This window comes from Ostrea edulis, chromosome 4, assembly GCF_947568905.1.
Source record: "Ostrea edulis chromosome 4, xbOstEdul1.1, whole genome shotgun sequence".
Lineage (NCBI taxonomy): Eukaryota > Metazoa > Mollusca > Bivalvia > Ostreida > Ostreidae > Ostrea > Ostrea edulis.
In genome coordinates this window covers 19846828-19858711 of record NC_079167.1, presented here as the reverse complement: position 1 = coordinate 19858711, position 11884 = coordinate 19846828, and the positions used below count along the sequence as shown (strand labels likewise).

The 11884-nt window shown below is 35.5% G+C and overlaps 1 protein-coding gene across 3 annotated transcripts in view; it reads left to right on the top strand.

The window, feature by feature from the left end:
• Window positions 1–810: 810 nt before the first annotated feature.
• LOC125669526 (meiosis regulator and mRNA stability factor 1-like) overlaps window positions 811–11884 on the top strand; it is a 20827-nt gene continuing 9753 nt past the window's right edge. The window contains exons 1-9 of one of the 3 annotated variants that reach the window (XM_048904084.2): window positions 811–908; window positions 1132–1281; window positions 2551–2762; window positions 2932–3049; window positions 5657–5823; window positions 6167–6336; window positions 8500–8597; window positions 10029–10834; window positions 11669–11847. In XM_048904084.2, the coding sequence (XP_048760041.2) occupies window positions 2565–2762; window positions 2932–3049; window positions 5657–5823; window positions 6167–6336; window positions 8500–8597; window positions 10029–10834; window positions 11669–11847 (1736 nt within the window). In that variant the 5' untranslated portion in view covers window positions 811–908; window positions 1132–1281; window positions 2551–2564. The remainder of the gene's footprint in view (window positions 909–1131; window positions 1282–2550; window positions 2763–2931; window positions 3050–5656; window positions 5824–6166; window positions 6337–8499; window positions 8598–10028; window positions 10835–11668; window positions 11848–11884) is intronic. The other 2 variants (XM_048904085.2, XM_048904086.2) reach the window with 2 other exon arrangements.

Below are 11884 nucleotides of genomic sequence, written 5' to 3'. Positions count from 1 at the left end.
TCTCTCTCTGCATGTCTGTCTGTAAGACTGTAGAATTCATGTCTGTCTGTAAGACTGTAGAATTCACAGATCATGTCCGTCTGTTATACATTGTCAAGTACACAATTTAGTAAATCACATGCAAAAGGTTGTCATCATATAACTGTCCTATACCTTTAAACCTTGGCCTGACTTTTGTATAAGGATCATGTAGCCAGAGTATTGTGACACTGACATTTTTCTTACTGTCCTCCTCCTTGCATGGATACTGTTATATTTACATATCTTTTAAATACCCCATATCCATTGGTTAGGTGTATCATCCAGTGCTAGTTGATAAGAGACTTGTAATACGTAACTTGTAAATGAAAAAAAATAATTGCCTGCAAATTAGCATTATAGTGTTAATAAAGCTACAAAGATGTCCCGGAGAAAAAAAGGGGGGGGGGTGTCCAACATAGGAACCATCCCCTCCTCTGGATCCGCCAATGCAGTACTTAGCTGATTAAGAAGGAAATAGTACTCGAAAATATCTGGAATGTTATACTCATACGACTCATATATAACTAATTAGACTATTCATCAATTGCAATATGATACATTTTAATTTGTTTATTGAATCACCAAACATGATGTCATACAATCATGTTACACAATATGAGATAACAGGTATATAATGATAATAAAATAAGTACTAACAGTTCATATACATATGTATATATATTTTTTACATGTACACGTGACGTCAAACTGTATACATTGTATGCAAATACACATGTATAAATATTTAGCCTATTATTGTCTGCACGATAGTGAGATACGAATATACTTAGTACGACCTATTTTCAGATAACGGTTTCGACTTCCTGCTATTCTGTCGTTGTTTGAGAGGATTTTGAAGAAAATTGTGGGAAAATGTAGAATCAGAGGTAAAACATGGAAATATTATTGATTAGCATGAGTAGCATTTCTACAGATTAAATTATTCCTATCGAAATTGGAAAAAAAAATTACCTAGGGACTGTGTTTTTAGCATACATGTAGATTGCATAAGCAACTGGTTCAACAATGCAATACTTCAGTTGTTTTGAAATATATTACGAACACATTGTCAGTTGAATCACTCTTATAATAAAAGTTATTTATTTGCAGGGTGTAGTGTTGAGCCGGTGAGGATGGCAGTTGATGGTGCTGGAGTGAGACTTCATTTCGTTATCCCATCATCACCATCAGCTTTATAATGAACTCCATTACAGCATTCCGTCATAGCATTAGCTTTACACTGCTTAATATATCTTTTGTGTAAGTGAATTCAATAATTATTAAGGAGGAATAACACCAGAGAAATTTGATGTGGATGAAAAGTGGAGGATTTGTCCAGTCCAAAGACTATTTCTACCTACGTAGCTATTTTAAATAGCTACCTAGGTATTTAAACCTACTTAAAGTAGCTACTTCTACCTACTTTTACCTATTTTTAAAAATATAGATAAATAATAATTCAGGCACATCTTTTAAACAGGTCAGTCATTTTATGTATCATGTTGTGCATTTGTATGGCAAAATTCAAAGTGTACAGTAAATTTGAATACTTTACGAGGGTGGAGAATGTAGAAGAAATGCATGAAAAATCGCCCTCAAAACCTTTAATGTAAAATGCATGAAGGTAGACTTTAAAATTAATACAGATTTGTAAGACATTCTAGACTTCTTATCACATAGCTTTAATCCTAAGTTCCTAGAAAATGGAACTGGGTGAAGTTATTGATGCAAATTTGAAAGGTTAGAAAGTAATAATTTTTTGTCCAAAATTTTTGTGGTATCCATCGTCAGTGTACATGAATCAAGAAATTTGGTGTACACCATACTGCGCCGTTCCTGCGTTTGGCCACGAAATGCAAGTAAAGGAAAATGTAGATAAAAATAGCTACCTGGAGTAGGTTTAAATACCTAGGTAGCAATAAGTAGCTACGTAGGTAGAAATAGTCTTTGGACTGGACCTGTTTAAAATTCATTTAGTCAAAAAATAAAAGTTTTAGTAGAAAGTAATCGGGGGGAGGGTTAAAACTCCTGCTGGACTTGAATTCATGATCTATACTACAGATCAGCAGTCATCAGATTTGAAAGGAATGTACAAATATTGCTGGTGTTCATATTTTCATTCATGGTTAAAAGGAAGTCAGCCATTATGACAATGTAGTCTACCACCGTATGTTTTTGCAAAAAAAAAAATGTATTGGTATGGTGGGAGAAATAATCTAATTTGCTAAATGGAAGCAGAAATGCATATTACACATGTGTATTCCTTCTGACAAAATCTTTCTTTTGACACCAAAATGTTTGACCTCAGGACTTTCACTTTGGAATTTGACATATTTTTGAAAAACTTTATCCTTGGCCATAACTTTTGAGCAGTTAGTTCTAGAGCTTTCATATTCACAATATATTCCTTGTGACAAGACCTTTTGTTTGGTACCAGCTGCACATTACTTTGCTGCTAGGGGGCATCATTGTCTCACGAACGTAAACACATCTTGTTGAAATAGGAATCTGTTGAGTTTTTTTCTCCAGAACTTTGATACAGAATGGCCAGCAGTCTTCCACCTATTGGTGTCTTCTGGGACATTGAAAACTGCTGTGTTCCCAGATGGAAATCGGCTCTATTTGTTGTCCAGGCCATTCGAGATTCGCTGTTTGCAGATCACAGGGAGGTGGAGTTTATGTGTGTATGTGACACCAGTAAAGAAAGCAAAGACGTCATTCAAGAACTTAATTCTGCTCAGGTACGAAAACTGACATTGAAGTCAGATTGGTATTATAAAGGAATATGATCCAGAAACACAGTGTGTACAGTTTCTTTGGTGACATTTGTTTTTGTTTTGTCAATTACTACAATTAGTGGTATATATCAATAGAGAAATGAGTATATGCTAATTAATTGTAATTTGCCAGGTTAATGTGGTCCACATCAATGCCACCAGTAAGAATGCAGCTGATGACAAAATACGACAGAGTCTTAGAAGATTCGCAGACACTCACTCTCCACCAGCCACTGTAGTGCTGATATCTAGTAAGACACTAATGCTGATATCCAGTAAGACACTGTAGTGCTGATATCTAGTAAGACATTGTGTTGTTGATATCTAGTAAGACACTGTAGTGCTATCTAGTAAGACATTGTCATGCTGATATCTAATAAAACACTGTAGTGCTGATATCTAGTAAGACACTGTAGTGCAGATATCTAGTAAGGCATTGTCATGCTGATATCTAGTAAGACACTGTAGTGTTGATATCTAGTGACACTAGTGCTGATATCTAGTAAGATACTGTAGTGCTGATATCTAGTAAGACACTAGTGCTGATATCAAGTAAGACACTAGTACTGATATCTAGTAAGACACTGTAGTGCTGATATCTAGTAAGACATTGTAGTACTGTTATCTAGTAAGACATTGTAGTGCTGATATCTAGTAAGACATTGTAGTGCTGATATCTAGTAGGACACTGTAGTGCTGATATCTAGTAAGACATTGTAGTGTTGATATCTAGTAACACTGTATTGCTGATATCTAGTAAGACATTGTAGTACTGATATCTAGTGACACTGTAGTGCTGATATCTAGTGACACTGTAGTACTGTTATCTAGTAAGACATTGTAGTGCTGATATCTAGTAAGACATTGTAGTGCTGATATCTAGTAAGACATTGTAGTGCTGATATCTAGTGACACTGTAGTACTGTTATCTAGTAAGACATTGTAGTACTGTTATCTAGTAAGACATTGTAGTGCTGATATCTAGTAAGACATTGTAGTGCTGATATCTAGTAAGACATTGTAGTGCTGATATCTAGTGACACTGTAGTACTGTTATCTAATAAGACATTGTAGTGCTGATATCTAGTAAGACATTGTAGTGCCGATATCTAGTAGGACACTGTAGTGCTGATATCTAGTAAGACATTGTAGTGTTGATATCTAGTAACACTGTATTGCTGATATCTAGTAAGACATTGTAGTGCTGATATCTAGTAAGACACTGTAGTGCTGATATCTAGTAACACACTGTATTGCTGATATCTAGTGAGACATTGTAGTGCTGTTATCTAGTGAGACATTGTAGTGCTGATATCTAGTGAGACATTGTAGTGCTGATATCTAGTAAGACATTGTAGTGCTGATATCTAGTGACACTGTAGTGCTGATATCTAGTAAGACACTGTAGTGCTGATATCTAGTAAGACACTGTAGTACTGTTATCTAGTAGGACACTGTAGTGTTGATATCTAGTAAGACATTGTAGTGCTGATATCTAGTAGGACACTGTAGTGCTGATATCTAGTGAGACATTGTAGTGCTGATATCTAGTGACACTGTAGTGCTGATATCTAGTGACACTGTATTGCTGATATCTAGTAAGACATTGTAGTACTGATATCTAGTAACACTGTAGTGCTGATATCTAGTAAGACACTGTAGTGATGATATCTAGTTAGACACTGTAGTGCTGATATCTAGTGAGACATTGTAGTGCTGATATCTAGTGACACTGTATTGCTGATATCTAGTAACACACTGTATTGCTGATATCTAGTAACACACTGTATTGCTGATATCTAGTAACACACTGTATTGCTGATATCTAGTGACACTGTATTGCTGATAACTAGTAACACACTATATTGCTGATATCTAGTAACACACTGTATTGCTGATATCTAGTAAGACATTGTGTTGTTGATAACTAGTAACACACTGTATTGCTGATATCTAGTAACACACTGTATTGCTGATATCTAGTAACACACTGTATTGCTGATATCTAGTAACACACTGTATTGCTGATATCTAGTAAGACATTGTATTGCTGATATCTAGTAACACACTGTAGTGTTGATATCTAGTAACACACTGTATTGCTGATATCTAGTAAGGCACTAGTGCTGATATCTAGTCTAGCAGTAATATATAGTATAAATGATATTGTATGATGGTCATCATGTATCTAGTAGATCAAGAAAAGAAAGCATGCCTGTTAGTGTACATCACTTTTTCTATTTATACATGTTTGTGTCAGCAAATCATGAGCATGTTAAGTAATAGATATATTTTATTTTAGAAGTGAGATGTATACACTTTTACATGAATACAGTGAAACTTTTCTTAACACCCTTGACATCACAGGTAAACCTTAAACATTATTGAGGCCGCTTGTATTTTTCACACCTCTGGTGGATAATTTCCTACCTGGCATTCAATAATTTTTTCACACCTGGCCAATCTTGATCCCCTTCTGACCAGACTTTCTAGTCTTAAAAAAGTAGCCAGTATTATGAGGAAAATTTTTACATGTTTGTTAACAAATATTCTATAAAAAGTGGCCGATGTCCGGTTTTCATGGATGGCTGGTTTTGTGAAAATTTCTTTGTAAGGAAATGTTAAGATTTCTGCTGGGACTTTAAAAATCAGCTGGTATTCAGGGAGGACCGGTTTGAAAAAGTTTCTCTGAATTTGACAAAAACATCAGATTAGTTCTACCATATGTAGTATTCATATACAGCTCACCTTCAGTATGTAGATATTATATAACTGTCATATTGGTTGATTGGTTGCAGTTTATTGTGCAAATACTTATGATGAATATTCTCTCTGAGAAATGCTTTCTTTTCTGTTAGCTGATGTAAACTTTGCTGCTGATTTGTCTGACCTGAGACACAGAAAGAAATACAACGTAGTACTGATACACAGTCACAAAGTGTCAGAAGCTCTGAAAATCTGTGCTACAAAAAACATTGTTTATGAGGAACTGGTGAAAGAACTACCGAAGCGCCAAGCAGAAGCAGTGAGTATTAATGACCTCGAGAATTTCAGTTGATGAATGATAATAAAAATGATTTCACTCGATATTTTGTTTTAGTATCGGACAAGTGCCTTCATCCAAAGAGATAAAAATAGTGCTGTACATGTGTTAGCAAAACATACTGAACCAACCTGGACTATTTGGGATAAATTCGATATGAAATGATTGCTCAATAAACAATTACCTGGCAATTGAAATTTTTGTTTGTCATGGCACAACAGTCTTGTTATTTTGTTGACGTCAGTATCCAAATCAATTTTGATAAAAATCATTACAGTGTGAGGTGAGTTGTGTTTTCACTTTTGTTTTGTGTATATGCTGGCAGGCTGAAGAGGGAGGGTTAGAGTTGGTAGTCACTGGTCTACCCCCAGGTGTGACTGAGAAGAGAATCCAGAGTCGTCTGAAGAAGTTATCTGTGAACTGTGGTGGACGAGTGGTCAGTGTGTCCAAAGAGACAGCTGTCTTACGATTCTCATGCCATAACGATGCAGCCAAGTATGTCCATTTATAAAATCAGAGTTACAAGTTCATCCTGGTGATTCACCATGGTCTTTAGGTTTTGTTGGTGAAATATTTATTTTGAAGGCCATTTATTTCTTGCAGTGATTTTGGTAGACTTATATAAATTTTTTATTTATTTGAGGAGTTTTCTTTTAAATTTAGCAAATTACAAACAAAACAATTAAGAAAATTAATACAGTAGGAAAATGTGTGGTGTTTTATTGAAGTTTTGAATTGTTATGCTTTGGGTCTGCTCCTCAATCCTTGGAAATTTGGTGAGTGTCAAATATGAAATCTTCCGATGGGTATGTCAGTGTTTTGGAAGAAAATCATAACTGCCAACCTTTCAGAATCTGCAGATTGTGTGATTGATTTGCAAAAAGTGGGTAGTATGGGATTCTGTAAATGAATATACAGTGAAACCTGTCTAATCTGACGAGGACTGGGAAACGTATATTTAGTTAGAATACACAGTATGTCGGAATAAACAGTGTAAGAACAATGAATGAAAATAAGGTTCGGATTGCACAGGTGTCGGATTAGGCAGTTTTTACTGTATTATACACAGGTGTCGGATTAGGCAGTTTACCGTATAAGGGGAAATATGAATAGGAGGAAGGGGTCTGCAAAAATAACCAGAAATATACAAAATGGGAGAGGGAGGTGGCACCATTGTGTAATCAATGACTGGTAAGTGGGCAACTCTAGGAAAATCTTTGGGTGCTTCTTTGGATTAGGACTGATTTAAGGAGGAATACGACACCTTCATAATGGCTGACTTCTTTTGAAAAATATATCAGCAATACATGTATATTCCTTTTTGATTGAATTGCCTAGCTAGGTAGCGCAGTAGGATAACTATTGATTTGGAGATTGTGGGTTTGAGTTTATCAGGGTTTTAATTTTTTTTCAGATTACTTTCTACTAAAAGTCTAAAACTGCATTTTTTTTTTAACGAAGGTAAAGAAAGTTTTCAGTTTCAAAATGTTATTTTACATATCCTCCACTTTCCATCCATATCAGATTACTCTGGTGTGTTATTCCTCCTTAATGACTTTATTATGTAAATAGGAATGTATTCCATTCCCGATTACATACAAGAATCATTCAGTAGAAAAAAATGCATGTGTTATTAAAAGATCTGGCTTGCTCATTTAGTTCATATACTTTAAAGATAATATGAAAGCATTGAATTTACATGAGTTTTTTGACCAATTTTAAAAAAAAAAAAAGGGTTTGTAAAATGAGTCGGTTTTGTTGAGGTCTAACTATGTCTCTTTTTAACAAACTTAAATCATTTTATTTTATAAGCATGCCCTTCAGTTTATATCATCTGTGAAATGTGAATAATACAAAGTACACCAAAGAAAGATAACTCAATGATTACTTCTACTTTCATGAGATGAGTGATCACCCCTTTTACGGGATGGGTGATCGCCTTCAACTTGTTGAAGATTATATCTCTTGATGATCATGCAGTTGCAATGGCTAGAGAAAAACATGTTTTTCAAGTCGTACTGAGTATGAGTGTTTTATGAAATCTATCAATTGATTAAAGATCAATTCATATATGAAGTTCCATTTCAAATGTAATGTAATAAAGCGGGAAGGAATATTAATCATTAGGAAATGTATTTCTGCAAAGTAAAGTTATAATGGATAAATCATAAATATTTTTAATAAATTTTATATGTTGATATATCACTGTAGTAGATGTTAAATATTTGTTGATAAGTAATTGATAGACATTTGAATTATATGTTTGGTATTCACACTTCAGTTTCATATAATTACTAGATCTATAGATTATTATTTTAAATTATTATTAGGAATGTGTTATGGCTTTGATGCAAAAATATAGTGCACAGCACAGGTACTTTTAAAGTCTCTGTTACAGCCATTGATTTACATCAAGTAATCTTTGTAGTGAAATATATTTTGCCCTGAAGCAAATAAATTTTATTTAGAATTTGGACACATTCAACAATAAACATGAGCTCAAATAGGCTCTTTAATTGACTGGAATATTCATCAAGGTAGAACTCTAATCAAACACTCTTTACAAGAGAGATAACTTCCACATGATGTCTCTTAACCAATCAGAATTAAGCTCACAGTGAGTCCTGATCAGTTCTCAGAGCATTAACTTTCTTTCAGAGCAAGGACTAGAATGGAGGGTGAGGATGTTTATGGAAATAAAATTAAAGTGGGCTTCCCTCAGACCTCCAGAAGTAACTTTAACTCCATCAGCAGTGGTAAGTGTTGTATGCTTTTGTAAATATATTGACAAGAAAATTTCAATTTGCAGTGTTTTGAAAAAATCAAGGGGAAGGGTCCCTTATAAACTTGTATGAGTAGCTTCAATATGAGCCCCCAACATGCACTGACCTGTCCATTTTGGATATATTGTGAGGGACTTCACACATTCACCTTTCTTTGATACATAATGGAAACTACCACTAAAATGTGGATTTTTTAAATTAAACTCTATTGCAATTTTTCTGCAGCTGTCATTGCACGTTAGCAATTGGAACATTTTTAAATTCTTCTTGATAACTGCCATTCCAATTGTTTTCAAATTTGGTATTAAGCGTCTTTGGGAAAAGGGGGTCAGAAATTGAAAAGTTTATTCTAATTACCCTAGCCAATGCATAATGTTAATTGCTTTATACATATTATTAATGCAGGCATTCATTAATACTGGGCTTTAGGATGAACAACTGTCTTCACATTCAGAAATCCCCAACTACAGAGACAATTCTAAAGATTTAGGATCGATACTTCCTTAACCAGCGGATCATCACAACAAAGCAACATGAAAATGATGTTTTAATTATCGTAGTTAAACATGCTTGAATATTAAATATTGTGATGTAATAGATGTGCATTTGTTTATTGATGATCTGCAAATAATAATCTTGCCCAATAACATTGCTTTAGATTCTGACAGAAACGGCTCTCAGTAAACATATATTGTAAAAAATTTCGAAAAAAACACACATACAAAATTTATTTAATCTTGTATATCAAGTGTAGTGGTCAGCTGGGTTCGATCGCCGGTGGCCAGATAGCTCATTTGTTAGAGCACCTGACTAGAGATTCAGGGGGCCCGGGTTCGAATCCTGGTCTGGTCCGTTGCATTTTCTCCCTTCCTGTTACACAGGGAATAGAACAATGAGAGTACAGTATTTCCTTTTTCACACCTGATGACTGACACGAAACATACAACCTGTCAGACTGGTGTTCTGTGAACTCAAAGTAAAACAAGGAATTTAGATCCAATATAGACTGGAGTTCAGGACACGTCTGTGTATGTAGGACAGCCTTGCATCCCAAATGAATTTTTTGTGTCCAGGACATAATTTTGCATAAAGAACAACCCTGCCTACGTATGGAGTTATTCATACTTTTAAAATGGACTCTTATCAATACATTATTGAAAAACAGTATGTTAGAGGGTTTAGAGAACTGCAGTTAAACAAAATTGTCAGCTTTACATTATCCTGAAAAGGGTTTGTGGAAAATTTAGATTAAGTAGAAATAATATGTGTGTCTGTGTGTATTACTGGATTCAGAAGCAGCATGTGTACAATAAAATCTAATACATGTAACAGCATCTAGATGATAAAACAGTTATACAATTATTCAACAACAATAATAATTGTTTCCTTCAAATTGTATTTCAGACTCAAATACCACACACACCTTAAAAATTCCATCTACAACTTTACAGACAGGCTCAAAAAAGTCAAAAAATCACCAGAAAACGAAATCAGAAGAAAAGAGAACTCAAAATACGGAGAGAGACCCAAAAAATAAATCCGAGTCAAAGGAACTGACAACTTCTGACAATAAGGGTGTCTCAACGACCAGGATACAGAGTGTGGTGGACAAGTTCTCGAAGGACAACAAAGGCAGCCGTCACGTTCTGATGTTACAACAGCAGCTGTATCAGGAAGGACAATGGCAGTCTGAGGAACACCACACTCCTCCCCAGCCATATTATTCCCACTATAATTATTACCATGGTTATCAGAATCGACCAAACTATTCCCATCATCCCTCGGATTACAATGATTACCATGGTTACAATGCCTCAAACAGTTTCTATCACTATGGTTCTCAGCACAATCGCAGCTTCACCTCGTACAGTTCATACCGCAGCCTGTATGAATCCAACTCCCAAAATTATCGCAGAAACCATCAAAATGGCTACCCAAGTGACTCCTGTATACAGCAATTTTATGATCCAAGAAATGAAGAAAATTACGTTGAGTTTGAGAGAGACTCCTGTGATGGATACACATTTCAGCCGATCTTAAACCCCTCCCCCTGCCCCAGTTCAGCCAGCAGTTCATCGGTCGAGATTGAGATGGGGGACTGGGACTCGTTGACTGGTCCTGTGGAACTAATGGTGTCAAACCTGGATTACAACATCAGCGCCAAGGAATGGAGGAAGATTCTGTTTACAACATTCCATCCTCACGTCAGGGTAGGCCACTACCAATATTGTAAAGTCAGGGTAGGCCACTCACAATATTGCAAAGTCAGGGTAGGCCACTCCCAATATTGTAAAGTCAGGGTAGGCCACTCCCAATATTGCAAAGTTCAGGGTAGACCACTCCCAATATTGTAAAGTCAGGGTAGGCCACTCCCAATATTGTAAAGTCAGGGTAGGCCACTCTCAATATTGCAAAGTCAAGGTAGACCACTCTCAATATTATAAAGTCAGGGTAGGCCACTCCCAATATTGTAAAGTCAGGGTAGGCCACTCCCAATATTGTAAAGTCAGGGTAGGCCACTCTCAATATTGCAAAGTCAAGGTAGACCACTCCCAATATTATAAAGTCAGGGTAGGCCACTCCCAATATTGTAAAGTCAGGGTAGGTCACTCCCAATATTGTAAAGTCAGGGTAGGCCACTCCCAATATTGTAAAGTCAGGGTAGGCCACTCCCAATCAGTCATTTTTATTAGGGTTTAAATTTCATTATTGTAATCATTTGGACATTACAAATTTAGACCCTCCACTAACACGAGAAATTGAGTTACAATGTATGTTAAAAAATAACAACTTTTAAACCATGAAATCAACTCCATACCAACATATTTTTCTCAAACCACATTGCTTATACAGTATCAAGTTGAATGTTTGCAAATGTAGAGCTATGATTGAATAATTCAAAGAGATTTAGAATTCCTGGAAAGTTTGTGTAGGAGGAAGTGTTGTCTTGTTACAGAAAAAAAGCTTCTAAAAAAATCATTTATACACATTATACATGTACTTTCGAATAAAACAGTTTGATGACAAGGTTTGTCTATGTTTAGGTTTTAAATGTGCATGTGAAGACCCAGCCGGACAACACCAGTTTAGGAATGGTGAAGGTTCCCAGCATAGAGGAAGCCAGGTTTGCTATATCACAGTTCCATCGCAAAAAGATCGGTTACAAACGTATCCACGTCACATTGAAGAATGAGGAAACGCAGCGCCCAGCTTCCAGCACAAGGTTCAGACATTACCATGTTAATATTAATTTATTAAGT